Source organism: Hippocampus zosterae, chromosome 9 (assembly GCF_025434085.1).
Source record: "Hippocampus zosterae strain Florida chromosome 9, ASM2543408v3, whole genome shotgun sequence".
Lineage (NCBI taxonomy): Eukaryota > Metazoa > Chordata > Actinopteri > Syngnathiformes > Syngnathidae > Hippocampus > Hippocampus zosterae.
The window spans coordinates 8,762,498-8,785,034 of record NC_067459.1 but is presented as its reverse complement, the minus strand read 5'-3'; the positions used below and the strand labels follow the sequence as shown (position 1 = coordinate 8,785,034).

General features: G+C 46.0%; 2 protein-coding genes across 8 annotated transcripts in view; one reads left to right on the top strand and one right to left on the bottom strand.

Moving 5' to 3' along the window:
• The first annotated feature begins 542 nt into the window (after positions 1-542).
• On the top strand, positions 543-13,947 carry padi2 (peptidyl arginine deiminase, type II). Of its 2 annotated transcripts, none has more exons than XM_052075124.1 (16): positions 543-769; positions 5,462-5,633; positions 5,724-5,793; positions 5,889-5,950; positions 7,026-7,143; positions 7,870-8,019; positions 8,098-8,273; positions 8,345-8,448; positions 8,857-8,968; positions 9,552-9,659; positions 9,953-10,104; positions 10,201-10,348; positions 10,822-10,915; positions 10,987-11,066; positions 11,553-11,693; positions 12,464-13,947. In XM_052075124.1, exons 1-16 carry the CDS (start codon positions 636-638, stop codon positions 12,695-12,697), a joined length of 2,055 nt encoding a protein of 684 aa, XP_051931084.1. In that variant the 5' UTR covers positions 543-635; the 3' UTR covers positions 12,698-13,947. The 2 variants fall into 2 exon arrangements, with proteins under 2 accessions (XP_051931084.1, XP_051931085.1); XM_052075125.1 differs by lacking the exon at positions 543-769 and adding an exon at positions 2,317-2,490.
• The window catches only part of rap1gapb (RAP1 GTPase activating protein b), a 131,770-nt gene continuing 121,917 nt past the window's right edge, over positions 12,685-22,537 (bottom strand). For all 6 annotated transcript variants that reach the window (XM_052075111.1, XM_052075113.1, XM_052075109.1 and 3 more), the window contains one exon: positions 12,685-14,751. The gene's annotated coding sequence lies outside the window, so the exon portion shown is untranslated. The remainder of the gene's footprint in view (positions 14,752-22,537) is intronic.

The following is a 22,537-nucleotide window of genomic DNA, read 5'->3' as shown; positions in this document are numbered from 1 at the left end:
ACCAAACTGTAATCTTTCATTTGACAGCCTGCCATGTTATTTTAACCATGCTTTGGCCGGTCAACAAGTCCATCAGTCACTCTATCACCCCGTCCGTCAATCAATCCCTACCCACATGTCCACCAGATGAAAAATCCAACGTAAAATGATAAATGGAGTGCCCTGTCTATCAGTGTATCCACATCACACAGCGGTATCCTAAACACACATAACCCACATATATTTCACAGACACCATGTTTGCAAGCCATGGTGTGACAGTAGTGATTTTGGTTGAAATTGACAGTCAGAATAAAATACTCTTCACTTCAAGCAAACTTTCTTGAAATTTGTATTCACATATGTTTACAACTCTTTAAATACAAAGTTACTCAAAATCAATTGTTGCAGAATTTCAAGGGGTCTAAGAATAATTAAAACATGTGAAAATAACAACAACAACAAAAATAAAAGGTGTCAGAAATTCCCCTTTAATGTGGGGGTGGCATTAAAGTGACAAGGGGTGGGCATTACCACCTATGGCCACTAGGTAGCTCTGCCCCTTGTATGAGCGTCTGTGCTCCACCTACACCTAGAAAAACAAGCTCTCCACACATAAGCAGTTAACAGTTTGCCGAAAAGCAGCAACTACCAGCTATGTCTCAAGAATCCTCTGCAATTGATTGTTTTAACATGAAGACAGATTATCAACGCACTTTTCGTTTAGACGCAAGAAGCCCCCAGAAAGTGCTCTACGTGCAGGGGACGACTTTGAAGGCAAACCTGCGCAGGTAAGCAGCAGGTGTGAATGTGGATCACATGTTGCTGAGTTGACATATGTCTCATGAAAATGTAATGCTTTCTGCATGTTTTCAATGGTGATTTTTTTTTTAGATTTTATTCTCCCCAACATCCTCCAAGTTTACAGTAGTCCTGTAAATTTATTGAAATTTGTCGCTATCCTATGTGCATGCGCAGAGATACATTATTCATACAGGCTAATGTTCTGTTATTTAAAAGTAAACTCCACAATGACGGCAAAAGACCTTGTAAGTCATCCTATTTATTTTGGGCCTGTTTGATTTCTTTTTCAATTGCCGTAACTTTTTGCTTGGCAAAAGTTGTGCTTAAAAAAAGAGACTTGCACCACTATCAGTATTAGTATCAGTCTTGCTACAGTATGTCTTTACTCATAAAAATGCTCCGATACTATTACATTGACACTACTTCATGAGCATGTTATACACGAATGACCATAGTTTGTTAGCTGAATACAAACAATGTTATGCAAGATGGAAGACAAACTCTGCTTAGGTAGCGATGGAGGCCACCGCCCTGAAACATTTTTCTGCATCTCTCATCTACTTCATATACTCCTTTTAAAGAGTGCCCACTTGTGTTCAAGCTGTGACATCACATACAGTAATTGAAACGAGAAATGTGTGAAAAGACGTAAGACTCAGTAATGACAGTTCGTCACTTTAAAAACATATTTTTTGTGAAAATTATGTTGTGTCTAAGATTTTTTTTTCTGTTTATGAATGATATTTCGTTGCAATAATCCTTTTGGCAAAAAAAAAAAAATGGCACTGTTGCCACGCAGAGCAGAGAAAGTATGGGAAAGTGATGGCAGCCCGAGATTGTCAATAGCATTTGCTAAATTAGTTTATTTTTTTTGGGGGGGGGGGGCATCCTTTGTTGTCTGCTGAAAAACTCACCTATTTGCTTTTGTGCATAAGTCATAGCACTAAAAGTATAACATCTTGACATCATGATATTATACTGTATGTTGAAGCGAAATGAGAAATTTAATTTCCATAAAAGGAGCGCTTTATGGGCATCATCATGTCATCAACCCGTTGTCTGCTCTGTTATCAAGGCTTACACAGGAAGCACGTTAACCTGTTTTGTCAATTGATCTTCCCTGTATAGTGGATTACTCAATCACTGTTCATGAACACTAACTGAAACTTTAACCTGAAATACACGTTTGGGTGTATTTTCAACTTTAACTGGGAATTTCTGAATATGGGAGTATGCCAGAGACCCACTAAGGCCAAATAACCACTGGAAACAAATGTTCTTAAATGTGGTAATATGCACAAATACACAATAAATAAACCCTTAACGCATATCACATTAATATTCAACCGAAGTGCAGCTTGGGGAAAAAATATTCATGATTGATACAAAGTGAATGATAGGATAGAAGAAAAAGAGATGCGGGTGGTGGGGGTGGACGTTGGCTGGGCTATCATGTAACCAAGTGGGTGGAGTCCATTCCACATGTCCCGGCCAATCACAGTCCAGGGCTTAACTACAGGCTTGTCCCAGCTTTTACCAGTCACTTGTTGTTAAGGCCAGGGTTGGTTGGTCCAGTCCAAAGAGAGCCACCTGGACTGAGTGCATCGGCAGGAGCCATGATTCGCCCCCGCACTCTTAGAGTAGATTATGATAAAACTGCAAACGTCATATGCGTGGTTGGGTCTGCACTTCATGTGGCCCTGAACAGGTAGGTCAGAGAAGAAAAAAAATCTCCAAATAATCAGCTCTCTTGACATTTCAATTGGGAAATGCACACTTTAGGTACCCCTGCACACGTGATGAGATCCTTTCCAAGAGATGGGTGTGTCTATACAAAGATTATAATACTCCTATTATATTTCTTTTTCTGGTGGCAGGGTGGGGGTGGTTATTTTTTTTGAAGAATGTGTTTGATGCTGTGTTGTAGTGTGCATACCCTATCACGTGAGAGCTGTTGCATTTTGGTTTCCTAGCGACTTGTGCGGTTCAAAAACTACAAACATAGCAATCATCTCAATGAATTGGATAAACTTGGGCCCATTAAACATGGGAAAGGCTTTCCAGGAGGACAATTCTTCCCTAATTTCTACATTCAAAATACTTTCTCATGTATTATTCACTTATATTCATTTTTTAAAAGTCATTTAAAAACTAGCAAATCAATGTTTTTGTACTTGAATTACAGAAATGAACTTTTCTACAATATTCTAAATCATTGAGACACACCTTTCAGAATAAACTGACCGGTAAATAAGTACCTCTATGAGATATCCTCTTGTTTTTGATATGGCTGTAATTTAAACTCTGACTCTGTACCTATTGCTGTGGGCACTATCACAAGTGGTTTAAAGCCTTCTCTAAAAATGCTGTTTTGAAGGGAGGATATGACATACTTGTTTCTTATTTTTGCTATCAACATGGAATGCGCAACTACAATTCAATATGCAGATGCTGCTGCTGGCAACACAGTCAAACAGGCCGTCTATTGTTACAGTGCAAACACGAGAGACTTTGTTGTCGCATAGAAATGCATCTGCCGTGCCAAACGCCAGCCGACGCAGCACATCCGAGCCGAGACTGGATTACCCAACAAATGCAAAACGGTTCACTCATGTGAAGGGCCAGCCACTGAAATATATTTCTCTCCAAGTTTGTCGCTTGCTACTGCCACTGGGCCTGTGTGTCCACACGATGCACAGCAAGAATGCTACAAGCAAGCGAGGGCATGTTTTTTTTTTTTTGAGAGAGAGAATATCTCGCGTGGGGGTAATTCCCACTGCAAAACGGCTGCTCCAGGAAATGAGGAAAGATATGGTGTTTGATGATAGCGTCTGTTGTGCAAACAACGAGGCCCTGAAGGCACCTTGAATCAGGTTTCGCAAGAGCGAATTCAGTTAAACACATTTGTTTACTCTTGATTGTCTTGTGGTCTCTTCGCAATGTGTATGTTAGGTAGTCCGTAAACCTTCTGCCATCCACAAAATTACTTGCGCACGTGTCGAATGAGAATCAGTCGTGTCAAAAATAGAGGCAAATTAGGCTTTGGATTGACATGTAATAACAGGTTTAGGCCTCGAGCATCAGGTGGTCCAAGGCCGGTTTTGGATTCACTTTATTTATGTATTTATTTATTTATTTCATTAAAAGTGTTCGCGTGGACTTCAAGAATCCCAGAAATAACTGTTGGGAAAATAAAATTGTACATTCAGTCATTTCTTTTCGATCCGCTTATCGTTACAAGGGTCGTGGGGGCTCCTGGAGCCTATCCCGGCCATCTTCGGGCAGTAGGCAGGGTACACCCTCAACTGGTTCCCTGTCAATCGCAGGGAACACAGAGGCCAACAACCATCCGCGCTCACAGTCACACTTAGGGACAATTTTGAGTGTTCAATCAGCCTGCCATGCATGTTTTTGAGAATGTGGGAGGAAACCGGAGTACCCGGAGGAAACTCAAACAGGCCTGGGGAGAACATGCAAACTCCACACAGGGAGGCCGGAGCTGGAATTGAACCTTGTACCTCTGCAATGTTAGGTCGAAAATTGGACAGTAAACTTGTATTAGTCAAAGCAGATACGTTACAATATGCAACGGGTTATAAAGTGATACAGCAATGTTGTAAAAAGTCAAGTCTTTAGTTCAAAAACTAGAAAAGCAAACAGTTACCGGTAAATACAGAAACACAAAAACTGGGGGACAAAACACGAGAAATAATGAACCAAAAGCTATGGTGGGAGCAGAGAGCTTTGCCAAGAAACACACCTAAACCTCACAGAAAAAGGAGTGTAAAATAAAGGCCCAACAAGGACTGAATCATAATCATGAGCAAGGCGGGATGCAGACGGTAATTGACTCACAACAACTAACGAAAGGAACTATTTGGTGTGGGGCGAAGATCTGAAGACTGAAATCTGATCACTACCAGTAGCTTCCAGGTAACCCTTGCTCGCGCCACTGGACCATTTGTGGAAATCAAGGGTGAAAAAAAACACACAACAGTCAACTGACCTTCAATACGATATGATAGGGACTGAGTCATAGAAAACAAAAGTCAAGGCTGGCCACTCTTTGAAGTCACCACTCTGCCCTTGATTCAAATCCACTTCATATGGTTTATCGATGCCATGTTGTCAAGCCCTTTTTTAAATATACCGGTAACTTGACTATCGCGGTATTCAAGGAAGGTGGGAAGTCGGACTTTCTGACCTCTGACCAGGAAAAGTAGAGTGACCCTTTGAACTAGGATGTCCGAGTTGCAAAATCAGAAAAAAAGGACTCCTGTTACGGTTCCGGACCAGGAGCGGATTTCACAACCCCAGATTATTTATGAAATAAAGTCATGAGACCGCAACGTAAATCGCTGGGAACAACCGAGGGCTCTATAACGCTACGAACAAATCCGCTCATTGTCTGTTTAATTCAGGTTAAAAACGACAAATTTTCCCCAACCGTATCATAAAGGTCTTTAAAAACATTTTCACACAAGTTTTTCCAAATGTTGTTCGTGCATTGTACGTTCTCTTCGTAATTTTAGTTTGCTTGTTTTTATTTCTTTCCTTTGCTTTTAATTTTCATAATTCTCTGGCTGTCAATGTTTTCAAATGTAATCTTGCGGGGCACATTGTGTATGAATTGCACGATTTTAATAGAGCTGTCTTGCCTTGTCAAATGTGGTCCACAGGAGCGCACCTCCCAACTCCATGTTCTTCTCAGTCAAATGTACTCCCAATGTTCAGTACACCATTGACCCACCAACCCAGATGACCTCTCACCTCTCCCCCATCACCCTTGATGGGAAGTCAATGCTGCTCATTACGATGAGCAGTGCCAGCCAACATGAGAACGACAGTAAGGTAACAGGACAGGAGTGAAGCTGCATGTGACGGTGAAGATGATTTTAATACTGTTTTGCGTAAACCTGCCTTGTGTTTTTATTTTGCAAGCTTACTGTCAGATATTACGGGCAGAATAAAGAAGTTTTGAGCAATGCCATCCTGCACCTGACAGCACTCGGTAGGCTAAGACATGATCAAACATATTTGGTGACAAAATGTTGTGTACAGTGTTTCTTTTACATTGCAATCCCATGAAACTTGTTTGTCAAACAGAGATCTCTCTTGATGTGGATGCTGACCGAGATGGCGTTGTGGAGAAAAACAACCCCAATAAGGTGAAGTCAAGTGCCAACATGACTACTCTGACCAAATTAAATTAACTAGTATTGGCTTTGGTCAAGTGCCATTCATTTCCAGTCTGGACACAAATGGGTGAACATCACTCACTGGCTCTGGAGGCAGTGAGGTTTCTCCGAAAATACCATATTAAAAAAATATACATTTAAATGGTCGCATCGCTCTCAGTTGTCATGGAAACCAAAGTTAGCCCCATTTCATTGGAGCCAACCACCGTAACCAACCATTGATGCATTGCAGCTTGAGTATGACGTTTCAATAAATGTGCCATTTTCAAAACCCTGACAACTCATATATGTTTCAATTTCGAACGTTTATATCGATTCGCTATGTGACAAACAAGAAGATGTCAAACTGATTTTTCGTAGGTGTGAAACAACAACTACCATAACTCGTGAGTGTTAAATGACTACTTCTCTGACTAAATCAAAGCAGAGCATTACATGCTTTTTAAAGCCAGATATATTCTGAGTACAGGCACACCTATTAAATTGTCAGTCAGTGGAAAAACCTCAAGGCCAAAATCTGAATGCAAGTCGCAGCACGATACCATGCGTTTTGCTGAAATGATACATTTCAACTCCAGCCATCTGTTGCAGGATTTATATGTTCCTGGAGGTATTTACGAGAGAAAAGAATGATACTGTAAGTTTGCAGTAAAAGGATAAAGGAAGATGTAATAAATAGAATACTGCTTCTGCGATCCGGTGGTCGATTGATTCGCGCGTCTGCCTCACAATGCAAAGGGGGCAGGGTTCGATTCTGGCTCCGGCCTTCCTGTGTGGAGTTTGCATGTTCTCCACATGCCTGCGTGGGTTTCCTCCCACATTCCAAAAACATGTGTGGCAGGTTAATGGAACGCACTAAATTGTCCCTAGGTATGAGATGGTTATTCATCTATGTGTGCCCTGAGATTGGCTGGAAACCAATTCAGGGTTTCCCCGCCTATTGCCCAAAGACAGTTGGGATAGGCTCCAGCATGTCTGCGACCCTCGTGGGGATAAGCGGATTAGAAAATGGATGGATGGATACTGATTATACTTTTGCTCTTAGGGGTCTTGGAAATGGGGTCCCGATGGACATGGAGCCGTCCTATTGGTCAACTGTGATTCTGAGCGACGCTATGCCAAACAACTTGACACCGAGGTGGACTACATTGCCAAATTATCTGGTAAAGAAGATGCACCACCCTTCCATTTCTTTATCCTGCTGAAGGACATATTTCAAAAGCAAGTACATACCTACAAACACAGCCAGAGGTATTCTGTTTTAATTGATAGCTTAGGTAGTTTTATTATAGTTGTCATTTGTACACGTGTACAGATACGTTGTATCAAACATATTGTATTTTTTAATACTTTAGATACATTATTTAGATCCAGTGAACCCCAGCGTGCAATTTTTTTTTTCCCCCCTGTGGAACCTATACTCAGGCATTCGCAGAAAAATACCCAAACTGAAATTCACATATTTTTCTTATTCCTCTGTAATGCCCTTAGATCTTACAAGAGGTCGCCAAAGCCCTTGTGAATACAAAAGTAGTAATTGATGTCAAAGAAGACTCATTGGAGTGATACACCTCGATTGAGACGTTAACCGATTTAGCCTGGGTTGTTAGTGGAAAGTACAGAATCATGCATGTCAAATCCGTAAAGCCGATGTCATAGTTGAATGTAAAGTCCTTTGAAAGAGTATTGGGATCCTCACATACTCCAGCAGCTTCCCACATTCCAAAAAAAATTAATGTTAGGTTCACTGAAGGTTCACTAAATTTTTCATTGGTGCAATTTTTTTTTTCTTCTACATATATCCCCTGCTTGGGATTGTAATTACCTTTGACTGTAATGGCGACAAGCACTGACTGAGGTGTACCTAATGCTGTGGCCTTTCTGTGCAGATCTCCGGGACATGTCTGAGATGGTTTTGCGGACGCGAGGACCCGCCAAGCTCCCGGACGGCTACAAGCTCACCATGCACATCTCTCAGAGCGATGCAGAGAGCATCAGAGTCTACAGTCCGAGGCCTCAGTCGCACAGCAACTTCCTGTGTGAGTAACAAAAACAAACGCATTGTGAATCATGTGAGCTGTTTTAATAAAATGAACAAAAATATGTCTTTATTTCAGCCGGCGTATCGAGCGGCTTTACGACAGTGCTGACGAGACGCGTGTTGTCCGGGCAAGTGCCATACCTCGGGGGTGTAGCCGAGACCAGCTTTTACGTGGAGGGTCTCAGGTTTCCGGACAAGGACTTTGATGGGCTCATCACGATCAACCTTAGTCTGCTGGAGCCCATCTGTAGAGTACGTGAGAGTAAATTCTGGGGGACCCAGAATCATGTTATTCTTAGCTAACTTCTCGCTTATGATGACAGGGTCTTCCCGAGACCCCCATTTTCACAGACACAGTTGTGTTCAGAGTGGCACCGTGGATCATGACTCCAAACACCCTGCGGCCTGTTGAGGTGTTTGTGTGCAGGTAAAAAAATCAATAAAGAAGCATCATGTAGGTGGCACAGTGGGCGATTGGTTAGCACGCCAGAGTCACAATGTTGAGGGCCAGGTTTCGAATCCGGGCTCCGGCCTTGCTGTGTGGAGTTTGCTTGTTGTCCCCATGCCTGTGTGGGTGTTCTTTGGGTACTACGGTTTCCTCCCAAATTCCAACTACATACATGGCAGGCTAATGGAACACCCTAAATTGTTCAGGGTGTACCCCGCCTATGGCCCGAAGACAGCTGGAATAGGCTCCAGCATGCCTGCGGCCCTTGTGAGGATAAGATGGTCGAATAATGGATGGATGGATGAAACATAATCTATTCATGACAATTGTGTATTCTTCTCGTGTTTTGCAAAAGATTGTCTCTCTTTTTCACTGTCTGCTGTTCAGCACCTCGGACAACTACGTCTTCCTGAAAGGAATGAAGAATCTTGTTTTGAAAAGCGGCTACAAACTCAACATCTGTCACGAGTATATGAACAGAGGCGACCGCTGGATGCAAGTAAGATCAAGAAATAATGCTGTTTCGATAAATTGGGTGCTTATTCATGTGTAAATCCAAATTTTCAACTGTAGTCCCTAACATTTTAACATGATAGCTAGTGGGCAGGCACCTCAACAGAATTGCCTTGATTTTTCTTTTTATATTATTATTATTTATTCAGTTGCGGAGAGTCGCTGCTTGTTAATAGGCAGAATTCACAGGGCACAACCATTTGAACCCTTTGAAGAGGTTGTCCTCATTAGGGTGGCTGGTGAGTTGGAGCCTGTCCAAGTTGACTTTGAGTCAGGTGACACCCTGGGCTGGTCGCCAGCCAATCATAGGGCACATCAGTACAAACAACCACTCACACCAATTTACTCTTCAATAAACCTAACAAATGTCTTTGCTATATTGAAGGGAGCTAGAAACGTCTCTCACAAGCTCAGGGAAGACATACAAACACAACATACTGTAGGAAGTCCAGACCTGAGATGTGGACCCAGGATGTCAGCAATAAGTGTCAAAAACTAGTGCATAGGTCACTGTGCTTCCATTTGGTCACTTCTTTTATTTAATCTAAATTAAGGCCATTTTTCCCTAGGATGAGCTGGAGTTTGGTTACATTGAAGCACCGCATCAACGCTTTCCTGTGGTATTGGATTCCCCCAGAGATGGAAAACTTCTAGATTTTCCATACGGTGAACTACTGGTGAGCGACGTCAGGTCTTCCTTGAATGCTTAACATTATATAGTCCCTGTCAAGTGAAAATAAATATGTCACATATAAATGTGAAACAACACAGAGAATACAACCTTGCCAGTTTTTCAAATGAGGCTTTAAAATCATGAAAACACGAATTGGGACAGTTCAGTACTACCAGTTCTCAGTCTTAACATTTTTTCATCAGTCGTCTTTAAACAATGTGTGTTATATTTTGAAATGCATCTTTGAATTCACTTTAGAGACTCATTTAATGTTACATTTGGAAATAATCTTTTCAGGGTCCTGACTTTGGCTACGTTACGAGAATGGCCCTGAGGAAAGATGTGAGCAGTTTAGACTCGTTCGGCAACCTGGAGGTCAGTCCTCCCGTCACGGTCAACGGAAAAGAGTATCCATTAGGAAGAATCATCATCGGCGTGGCATTTCCCACGTAGGCCTGCTTTAGATCACTTTTTTGGGGGGGGAGGGGGTCAGAAATCTTTGACGAGACAGAGCAATTCTGAAAAAACTTTGTCTTGTATTTCAGAACCACTAAAGGACGGAACATGACCAAAGTGGTTCAGGACTTCCTGTGGGCACAGAAGGTCCAAGAGCCGATTGCCTTGTTTTCTGACTGGCTGGTCGTTGGCCATGTGGATGAATTCATGACCTTTGTTCCCGCACCAGACAGAAAGGTAAAATCAAAAGATGTCTTAGGTTACATTTACACCAAATGGGTTACAAGACACAGTTCTTATATATTGTTGTTCTTTGCTTTCTTGTGCCACGATGAGATTATACTTGATGTATGGCAGCGTAAATAATAATAACGCATGAAACTAGATATGCAGATGGTTTTCAAGCCTCCTCCAAATGTTAGGCTACATTCATGGGACAATTGTACCCCAAAAAATGAATATATAAATTAAAAAAAAAGAAAAAATGTAGTTGATGTCCACCTTATGTTTTGAAATAATTGCTGATGTAAATAGATCATGATTTTTAAGTTGTTTAGAAATCTTGGAATTTTTTGTAAAATTCCAAGATTTATGACATGCTTCCATCCACTGACTTGCTGTTCTATGTTTTCTTCAAGGCTGGCATGACGCCACAGTGCACACACTAAGACAGTGTTGTTGTTTTTTTTCTGTTACATCGTCACTGGCAGGGCTTTCGGCTGCTGCTGGCTAGTCCGGACGCGGGTTACAAGCTCTTCAGAGGCCTGAAGAACAACGGTCATGGACAGGCCAAACTCTTTGAGGGTACGTCTGTACTTTAGTGCAATTTTTTTTGTTTTTGTCCTAAAAGTGCAAAACAATCTACTTCCTCAAAGGTCGGAATGACCAAAAGCCAATCACAGTGGATGAGATACTCGAAGACGAAGGATTCCAAGCTGAGAACAACTACGTGCAGGTAAGTCGCATTATAAACTAGCTGTAAGCATCTAAGAAGTAATACTTTTAATGCAGAGATCCAACAAAATAGACATACAGAACCCCAAAATAAAGTATGTCTACTCACCCTTTGAAGGTGCCAGATAAGCTTGTTTAAGAAACAGGAAAGTTGATTGATTAGATGTGAAGCTCTGGACTGGCTCTTATGGGCTTCACTGGAAGACGTTTCAAACTTAATGCATGAATTTATTTCAAGCGGTTTTATATTGCTACCCTTGCCAGTTCCTCTGATATGAGTTTTTCAAAAGTGACACAGACGTGTGAAACACAGAAGTGTATTTTAATGATTGTCCTTTATGTTTTTGTACTGTGCCTTGTTATTGCTGCGGGTGATCTGTATCGCTCCAATTTTAGTATACGCGAAGCCAAAGCTACTGAATGTGCTGTTGAAAAAGATTTGAGTTGAGACCGTTTTTTTGTTTGTTTTCTGTGCCACTTTGTTCAGAGCTGCATCGACTGGAACCGAGATGTGCTGAAACGAGAGCTCGGCCTGGACGACGGCGATATCATCGACCTGCCCATCCTCTTCAAGTTAGAACAGGACACTGACTACGAGTTTCGAGCAGTCGCCTTCTACCCCGACATGGTACAAAGAAACAAAAATTGAAGTGATATTTACCCCCTTAGGACAGTTTTATTTTTTCCACTGGCTCTATTTTTCAGTAGTTCACTTCTATCTGTCAAGTCCAACGCCAACATTCACATGCTGGCAGACTAGATGGCATGCCAAACATGACAAAGTAAAAATGAAGCACAAGACATTCCACAGTTTATCTAAAAATAGCCAAAGTAAGAATAAATAAAATCGTGATGTAAAATACACAAAGCATAAACATATCAATGACAGTAAATTACTCACTCTGTCTGTATCCATGGAAAATGTAGCCAAAAAGCAGCAACGATCGATAATTTAGAGCAATCACCTCTTCCAAAGAATCCATCTTTTTTCTCAACATCATAAAAAATGTTTGAGAATGACAAACAAAGCAGCCTAACATGCACTGGCTGACATGATGTTGAAGCAACTGCTGTATTTTGTCATTGGAATGCAGATTTCCAGCATGTACAGTATGTGGCACACTTTTCACTCTTCTGTGAAGCTGAGCCATGATTGATCGTTACCTGAGCCCTGGTCATTTTCACTCGGCAGCAAGCGGCAAAATGTCCACCCACTGAGATGGACAAAAACATGTGGTTTTTACTGCTTCACTCAAATTCCACAAATGCAATATTAATCAGAATCTTGTGTTACAGCATAAAACATAATCTTATCGAGAACATTATTGGATTGACTTCCCCTTTAAAATAGCCCATGGCTCAAGAAGCATATTATATTGTATATTGTATATCATCCAGGTGAATATGATCGTGCTGGGGAAAAGTCTTGGCATTCCCAAGCCCTTCGGCCCCAAGGTGAACGGCCGCTGCGCCCTGGAGGCGGAGATGTGCTCTCTGATGGAGGGCCTGGGACTCACCTGTACCTTCATTGATGACTTCGCCTCCTACCACCGGCTCCTGGGTGAGGTCCACTGCGGCTCCAACGTGCGCAGGGAAGGGTTTGACTTCAAGTGGTGGGACCTGGACATGTGAATTGAGCAGCCCAGTACTGGGACACATCACTGCAATGTTTTTTTAATTTCATTAAACATCTCTGTTGTCTTTATTTACAATGAGGATGCAAAGTAATACTATACTGTATGTACAAGCGAGACCTTTCAAGAAGCAGACGATGACAGAAGTACAATCATTTTAAAACAGCGCACTTTTCGGATCGACCACTGTAAAAAGCACGGGCCAGACGCATGGATGTGCTATTTTGTTCAGCCACAAGGAGGCGCAAGCTATCTACGCTTCAATTGAGCAGGTTCAGTTCAAGTAAATTCAAAGTTTGAGCACAATTATTTGAGCGCCCCCCCCCCCCCCCCGCCACCCTCACCACCCCTTTGCATTTGTCAAACCGTTTTACACAAAATGGGGAAAGTACAGTAGATCCGTAAAAGGGAGCATGATGTACCTTGTGTGTTACATTCAGGAACCTCCAGAAAGACGACTACTCACAAGACACAATCATTTGGAAAGGCAACCTCAAGATTAGTCACAGTGTTGTTCCAAAAAATCCACTTGACAAACACAAAACTAAGGAGTTCCTATGGAAAGCCACTTGAACGTTTATTTTATATCCCACTAGTGCACTTAGCTGTCCACGAACAAGTGGCACACTACTTTCCACTGCTACCTTCCATGACTGCATGACATTTCTCTGCACAAGTGCTGTGAAACTAAAATTTACGAGTGAAGCTAAATGCTGCACTTGTTGACACCTGGATTACAAGTATTCCCGGTGACATAACATATTACTGATTAAGGAACAAGAAGTTAATAACCTACAACAATTTAAGGAACCAAATCAGTAGGTAACTGGGAAAAAAGCCAAGGGGAACAGTAGTCGAACCAAGTATATTACCAAAACGTAATGATTGGAGAATGTCACAAAATTTTGCCATTGAGACCAAGTGGCAGCAAAATCCAAACAAATGTAAACCACCAGGAAGCGTGACGTTCTCAGACCGTTGTGTGAACAAAATGTTTGTAGGCAGTGCACAGAAATGTCATGCAGTAGTAAAAAAATCACTAGTGTACTAACTTGTCTCATTAGTGAGGACAAAGAGCGTACTAGTACTATAGTTCAGGGATGATTCAGTGCACAAGCAGGATAACAAATAAATGCTCCTACGGCTCCCAATAAGTGTCCTATGTCGCAACTCTTTGACACTGGAGAGTTAAATAAAATGTGTGTACATTGCACAAGGAGATAAATAAAATGGGGATCACAGGTACAACCAATGTGGCACCAGAGGATTTTTTTCTTGTTTTTTGTTGTTGTTGTTGTTTTGTTTTGTTTTTTATCTCTAGCATGTTGACACCATGCACAGTCGCACTCGCAAAATCTAACACAAACGGTTGAAAATGCTTTGATGCTGGTTGAGGCACCACTGTAAATATGACTTTTTTTAAACTGCCATTATACCATCAATGGAGTCTACATTGAGATAACTGTGTACCTTTTTAAAGACATATTCAGTTTTAAATGCTTTTGTTGTCATTCGAGCAAGTGGCCTCGATCCTGAAGGAAGCCAAGTGAGATTCGTCAGAAGAATTTAAAACAAGGGCGTCACATTGACGCTCAGCAGGTCGACAAACCGAACACTCGGTTCCAAAAAAATCTGTCTTTCAGTTTCTCTCACTTTAAATCTTTAAAACAAGGATGACGTTGCGCAGTGACGCGCTGGTGATGCTGCTGCATGGCCTTTAAAAGATTTTGCGGAGCAGGAACAAGGTCCTGACGTGATATCCTCCGAGCTTTTGTTGGGGTATTCATGTCGGGACGACTGTCATATCCAAACCAAATGCTTGGTGATGCTGCTGCATGGCCTTTAAAAGATTTTGCGGAGCAGGAACAAGGTCCTGACGTGATATCCTCCGAGCTTTTGTTGGGGTATTCATGTCGGGACAACTGTCGTATCCAAACCAAATGCTTGCGTCAAAGTTCTCCTGACCGTGTGTCAGACTTGACCACGGTCAGGTATAGGAGGCGATGTGACCCATTCGCTCAGTTCTGAGGTGCGGTGCCTCTCCAGGAAATGCTGTAGAAGAAATAGACAAAAGCAGAAGGGTAAAAACTGCCCCCTTCTCAGAGCACGGTCATTCCGGAATGCATCATCTGGTGCACTTTTGAGGGCTAATTTAGCCATTTTTTAAGGACTTTTTCGCCATTCAGCAGGGGACTCACGGTAGATTTAATGTCCACTCAGCAATATGCGGGCTGAACAGAAAGCCACATATCACTGAGATGTTGTTCAAATCATTGCTGCCAAAAGAGTAAAGATTAGTCCATCTTTATTTTTAGGGGCAATCAGCTAACCCTTTATTTGACATAATGTATGTCAAATTTTCATTTTTATACCATACAGGTAGTAAAATGGGAAAAAAACTTGAATTCATTCTCAAATAAAGTACACTAAGAAAAAAATTAATTTAGAAAATAAAATTGAATTCATTTTCGAATAATTTTTTTTTACGGATTTTTGTTGATTTTAGAAGCTTTCCCTGAAAATTAAAATTAAGAATATCATTTTGCAACTTTTTTAATGGATTTTTATGAACTTTAAGGATCCGTGGGAACCAATGGCAATTACTCTCGGACTGCAAGGGAAGTTCAGCTTGGGACGATGGGAACCGGCTCCCACCTCATTGGGAGCCTGCTCCTCATTGGGAGCCGGTAGGGGAGGGTTATGTTGTGTCCGAAAAACGTGAGGACACGACTTGCTTTTTCAACGGTCTTTTATTCCACTGATGTCACAGGTCTCGGTTGTCACCCAACCCACCAATGCTTTGCGACACTGCCGTAACATCGTGTAGCAGTATGGTAAACGGCCGTATGCTACATTTACCCCCTCCCTTGATGGAATCTGGAAAACTTCTCAAATCACAAACAACTAGGCAAGGGACAGAACAAAGCCCTTCCTGAGCTGAGCAAACCGGGTAGACTGCCGGTTTACCCGCTTAGCCTTGTGGGTATTCTGCCGTGCCGTGACGTGTACATGCGGCAAAGTCTGCAAGAACATCCATGGCTTGAAGATCCACCGAGCGAGGATGAAGTGCCCGTTGGGAGCAGAAACAACACAACGCACAGGTGTTACACCTGGTGAGACGCAGGAGGTGCCAGGCCCGGAGTCACCCCACAGTGCCCAGAACCTCCACGTGTTGCAAACTAATCCCTCGAGCATCAAGTCTGAAACGAGGCGGGTCAAATGGCCTGCAGCTAGCATGACCTCTCTCTGGAAGCAATTCGACGACGATGTCGACCAAATTCTGGAGGCTATGGCGAAGGGACACGCCGACGGGAAGCTACAAGCTATGACAGCAGTCATTGTCAGCTTCGCAGCAGAAAGGTTTGGCGAGGAGGAGAAGAAAAGCCCGGGAACAACGTACGCAAAGAATCAAAGAGCGGTAAGGATCCACAACATCAGGCAGGAGATGAAAACGCTGAAGTCCCAGTACAAGGCGGCAGGACAAGAGGAACGCACTGGCCTGGCCCAGCTAATGTGCATCCTACGGAAAAAGATTAGAGTTCTCCGCCGTGCAGAGTGGCACCGGAGGCGGCGACGCGAGAGGGCACGGAAGCGTGCTGCTTTCATCGCTAACCCCTTCAAGTTCACGAAGGATTTGCTGGGGCAGAAGCGGAGTGGCAATCTGGTCTCCTCGCAGGAAATCATAAACCAACATCTGAAGCAGACGTACAGCGACCCTGCAAGAGAGCAGGAGCTGGGAGAATGCAACATCCTCATAGACCCCCCTGAACCTGAAGAGCAGTTCGACATGTCGGAGCTGCAGCTAAAGGAAGTCAGGGAGGTTGTCCGCAGAGCAAGGGCGAGCTCTGCTCCAGGACCGAGTGGCACTTCATACAAAGTGTACAAGAACTGTCCCAAACTCCTGCTGCGTCTGTGGACAATCCTGCGAGTCTTCTGGAGAAGGGGAAGGATCCCTGAACAATGGAGAATGGCTGAAGGGGTATGGATCCCGAAGGAGGAAAACTCCACTCAGCTAGACCAGTTCTGCATCATCTCCCTGCTGTGTGTTGAGGCAAAGGTTTTCTTCAGTGTTGTTTCCAAGCGGCTGTGTACCTACCTGGCAAAGAACTCCTACATCGATACATCTGTCCAGAAAGGTGGCATCTCAGGAATTTCAGGATGTTTGGAACATACCGGTGTGGTCACACAGCTTATTCGGGAGGCCAGAGAGAACAAAGGTAACCTATCAGTGCTGTGGCTTGACCTGGCAAATGCATTCGGCTCCATTCCACACAAGCTCGTCCAGCTCACTCTGATAAAGCATCATGTACCCAGCAGATGCAGAGATCTCATCGCTGATTATTACAGCAATTTCAGGATGAGGATCTCTTCAGGAGCAATGACATCCAGTTGGCACAAGGTGGAGATCGGCATCATCACAGGGTGTACAATCTCTGTGACACTGTTCTCGCTAGCCATGAACATGCTCACAAAATCTGCTGAGCCAGAGTGCAGAGTGCAAATCAAGATCTATGGTGCTAAGGAAAGGGAAGGTGGAAAACAAGTTCCGGTTCACCATCTCAGGCACAGCCATTCCATCAATCTCAGAGAAGCCGGTCAAGAGCCTAGGGAAGGTTTTCGACTGCTCTCTGAGAGACACAAAATCTATCCAGTCGACATGCACGGAGTTGGATGGCTGGCTGAAATCAGTGGACAAGTCAGGCCTACCGGGGAAGTTTAAAGCCTGGGTATACCAGCACGGCATTCTTCCCAGGATCCTGTGGCCCCTCCTGGTCTACTCCGTCCCCATCTCGACAATTGAGACCTTAGAGAGGAAGGTCAGCAGCCACCTCCGGAGATGGCTAGGACTTCCAAAGAGCCTGAGCAGCATCGCTCTCTACGGAAACAGCAACAAACTGCAACTGCCCTTCAAATCCTTGGAGGAGGAATTTAAGGTCACCAGAGCCAGAGAAGTGGTTCAATACAGGGACTCAAGAGATCCGAAGGTGGCTAAGGCTGGGATCCAAGTCAGGACTGGCAGGAAATGGAGGGCAGAGGAAGCGGTTGAAGAGGCAGATGCAAGGCTCCGGCACAGGTGCTTGACTGGAGTGGTCACACGAGGTCGAGCTGGGCTAGGATCCTTTCCATCTCCCCAGCTGAACATCAAGGGGAAGGAGGGGCGACGTCTTGTCCAGGATGAGGTGAGACCAGCAGTGGAGGACACAAGAACCTGCAAGGCTGTGGGAATGAAACAACAGGGTGCTTGGACAAGATGGGAGAACGCGGTTGAGAGGAAAGTGACCTGGGCAGAGCTTTGGAAAGCAGAGCCGCAACGCATTAAATTCCTCATCCAGGCAGTTTATGATGTGCTCCCAAGCCCATCAAATCTGCACACATGGGGCATAGCAGAGACACCGGCATGCCCACTGTGCTCCAAGCGAGGAACCCTGGAACACATCCTCAGTGGCTGCACAAGGGCACTTGGAGATGGACGGTACAGGTGGAGGCATGATCAAGTCCTTAAGACTATCGCGGAAGCCATTACCGCAGGGCTGGCATGGGCTAAACAGTTCCGCCCCTCCAACAAAACCATCGCCTTTGTCAGAGCTGGGGACAAGCCAACCGCGGCCAGCAGAACATCATCTGCAGGCATCCTGACATCTGCAAGAGACTGGCAGTTGTTGGTGGATCTTGAAAAAAAGCTGAAGTTCCCCAGCCATATTGCAGTTACCACCCTACGACCTGACATTGTCCTCGTATCGGAGTCCACCAAACAAGCAGTGCTGCTGGAGCTGACAGTGCCGTGGGAAGATCGCTTGGAAGAAGCCTTTGAGAGGAAGCTCTCCAAGTACGCAGGACTGGTCAGCGACTGCCAGCTGGCTGGTTGGAGAGCAAGGTGTTTCCCTGTGGAGGTTGGTTGCAGAGGATTCGCAGCCCGTTCCTTGGCCAGAGCCTACTGTAGCTTAGGCATCAATGGAGAGAGGAAAAGGAGAGCCATCCGGAATACCACTGAAGCGGCAGAAAGAGCCTCAAGATGGCTGTGGCTCAAAAGAGGAGATCCATGGAGTCATGGTAGCTAGCTAGCTGTCTGGACACAAGCCGGGACTTGATCAACCCCGGCTGGGTCACCTGGAGGAGGGCGTCTGATAGTTGAAAGACCCGAAACGTCCAGTGAATCCAGGAACATCACTGATGATGTGTCCAGACTAGGCATCAGTAGATGTATGTACACAGTGCCACGCAACAGGCTAAGCACTAGCTAGAACTCAGTCACGTAGTCGTCTAAATAACGAGGTCGGAGGCGGACCCGAGCTGGACGAGGCCCCGGTCCCTCGGGCACAGCTGGTTCACCATGTTCTTGAAGGCGCCTCACCGGTGTCCCAGGACAAGCAGTAGGAAAATCGTAGTCCCTGTCGGAGAGGTCCAGATCTGCTACAGGTCTTTCATTCAAAGGAGTAGGTGATGCCACTCTCCTGAGGCGGCTGGTGTGCCAACGTGACGCGTCGGCCAGACGGAAGGTGGCTAGTCCAAGTTGAACAGTAATCTGGACAGGCGCTGTCCAGAATGAGTCCAGTTTGTGTGAACGGCCGGGCCGGCGAATGCGGACCCAATCTGACACCCTAAGTGCGGGTTGCTTCGCCCGGTGCTTCTCATCAAATCGCCGCCTCATCCGCTGCTGCTCATTGGCCACCCTGCTGGCTGGAGAGAATGCTGATGCTGGAGTGGCTCTTGTTGGAGGACGGAGGCGATCAAGGGGCAGCTGCAATTCGCGTCCCAGCATAAGGAAAGCTGGGGAGGTGCCAGTCGTGGCATGAGGTGTTGCTCTGTAATGCAACAGAGTGCCCTGTAGTGCGGAAGAGAAGGGAAGGCCATCTGCCAGGTGTGCTCTTAGTCCATTCTTGAGGGTTTGGTTGAATCTCTCTACGCCCCCGTTGGCCTGGGGGTGATACAAGGCGGTCCTGATGTGCTTTATCCCCCTCGCTCCCGTGAAAGCTGCAAAGTCAGCTGAGATGAACTGAGGCCCATTATCCGTCGTGATAATGTCAGGCATGCCCCATCGTGCAAAAAGAGAGGATAGGAAGCCCGTGACGACCTCGGTTGTGATAGACCCAGCAGCCAGAACCTCGGGCCATTTTGAGTGGAGGTCGTATGCCACCAGGAAGAAACGCTGGTGATGAGGCATGGCATGGAGTTCACCGCAAATGTCGACCTGGATATGAGTCCATGGGCCGGCCGGCCACGCCACGGGTTGCAGGGGGGGGGGGGGGGGGGTCAGTCTTGCCACTTGTGAGGCACGCTGAACAGTCCTTGACCATGGTCTCCACATCGTTGTCAATACCTGGCCACCAGACCAGGCCCCTGCAGCGTTGCTTGACCCTCACGATACCCAGATGACCCTCGTGAACCATGGTCAGGATGCAAGGCCTCAAGGTGACAGGAACTAGTGTGCAGAGCCCCCTAGCCACACAGACATCGTTCCAACAAGAAAGCTCACCCTTCACCCGGTGAAAAGGTGCAAGTTCCTCTGAGATCTTTGCGGGCAAGCCCTCACGGATGAAGGTCCGGAGCTTGGTTAGTGTTGGGTCTACGGCGGATGCTGCCTGAAGGTCTTGCAGTGAGACGGCAGCTTCGAGGGGTGTGTGGAGATGGAGGATCAAACCTTGTTCCAAGGTGTCATGGTCTGTGTCCGGTGCGGGACTGGGCGTGCCCCGGGAAAGCAAATCCGCCACCACGTTGTCCCTACCTGGTGTGAACTGGGTGGTGAAATTGTAAGCTTGTAACCTGACCCGGTTGTAGCTGATAAGGCTGTGAGAGCCTTATGGTCGGTGCGGAGTGTAAAGTGTCGGCCATACAATTACATGTGCCACCTCTCACATGCCCAAACACAAGCCAGAGCCTCCCTCTCCCCAACAGAGTACTTCTGCTCAGCAGAAGTGAGTGACCTTGACGCAAAGGCTACCGGGCGCTCCGTCCCGTGATGGAGCTGAGACAGCACAGCCCCAACCGCAGTGTTGGATGCGTCACAGGTCACGAACGTTGGGCTTTCCAAGTCAAAATGGGCGAGTACTGGTGGGGAGGTGAGCTGTGTCTTGATCCGGCAAACGGCTGCTGAGCATACCGGCGTCCACGACCACAAGGCGTCCTGCTTTAGGAGGGCACGCAGTGGCGCCGTCGTATCAGAGTAGTTGGGGAGGAAGCGCAAGTAAAAAGCCGTCATGCCCAGAAAGGTGGACAGTTCTGTGGGGCACGAGGGCTCTGGCAGGCGCAATACTGCATCGACGTTGCAGTGTAGTGGACTCAGGCCATCGGCAGTCAGGCGAAATCCCACAAACTCAATAGCCGATGCCGAAAAGATGCACTTCTCCCCATTCAGGGTGAGGTTGTGGCTCGCCAGCACATCGAGCACCTTGGAGAGGCGGTCATCATGCAGGTCATACGTCGCACCGTGTACTACAATGTCATCCAGGTAAACAACCACCCCCGGGATGCTTGCGAAGATGGTGGCCATGATCTTTTGAAAACAGCTGGGGGCAGAGCTGAGGCCGAAGGGCATGCGGGTGTAGCGGAAAACTCCCATGTGGGTCACAAAGGCTGTAATGTTACGACTGTCAGGGTGCAGGGGAACCTGTAGATACCCTTGGCGCAGGTCCAGTTTTGTGAACACCGTGGACCCATAGAACTTCGCAGCCAACTCCTCCGCTGTGGGCAGTGGGTATTTGTCAGGAATCACTGCCTTGTTAGCCATTCTGAGGTCAACGCAGGGTCGCAGACCACCTGTCTTTTTCTTTGCTGCCACCAGGTTGGAGATCCAAGGGGACGAGTCAATCCGCTCAATGATGCCAGCATCGAGGAGTTTCTGTAGCTCGGTCGAGATGTCATCACATAGGGCGAGGGGCAGTCGGCGAAGAGGCTGGATCACGGGGGGGCACAGTAGGATCAATGAGTTGCTGATGGTTGAAGGCAGTGAGACAGCCCAAACCTGTAAAGAGCGATGGCCAACGGTGCTGCCAGGATGTAGTCACTGTCAGAATTGCGGCGCCTACGTTGTCCGTGATGGAAAATCCGAGTGCGTAAAACAAGTCGAAGCCCAAGAGGTTGGCGCCATGACAGAAGACTTGGAAGGTGAAAGCAGGGAGAGTTTTACAGCCATAGCGCACGGTGAAGGTGGCGCTGCCCACCATGCCAATTTTCACGTGGCCATAGCCAAACAAGTCTTAGGCGTTGGCCTTAATCGAGAGCCGGGGAAATAGGCGTCTAACTGTGGACATGTTCAACAGCGACCTGGAGGCTGCAGTGGCAAGCTCACGCCGTCCAGTTGCACTGTGCACCACTTGAATGGCTTGGCGCCGGAGCCCACGGAGTGAATGGTGGTCAGGCCCGACCGGTCAGGTGAGCGGGATGAGGGGTTTGTCGGTGTGGGAGCAGAGCGGCACATCCTGGAGAAGTGGTTCATCTTCCCGCAGCGCTGGCATCTTTGTCCAGTGGCCTTGCAAGATGGCGCACGCGTGGGGTGCGAGGCCGAGCCACAGTTGGCACAAGGTCTGCGTGTGGCGGCCCCTTGACGTCCGGCCACATTTACCTCGGCACCGTCGTAGGTGGAGGCGGAGTCTGAGGGCTGAGCGGTTGCAGCGACAATCTGAGCCAGAGCAGGAGAGCGTGAAGCGGTGGGTGTGTCTGGATTCGCAAGCCGCACTGCTAAGTGTGCTGCATTCTCGAGTTGGAACGCCATTTCCACAGCCTTCGACAGCGGGAGGTCGTCCGGCGACAGTAACAGTTTCTCCCGGAGCTTGGGATCAGTCGTGTGCTGCGCTAATTGGTCCCGAATCATCTCCTCCTCCAAGAGGCCGAATTTGCAGAG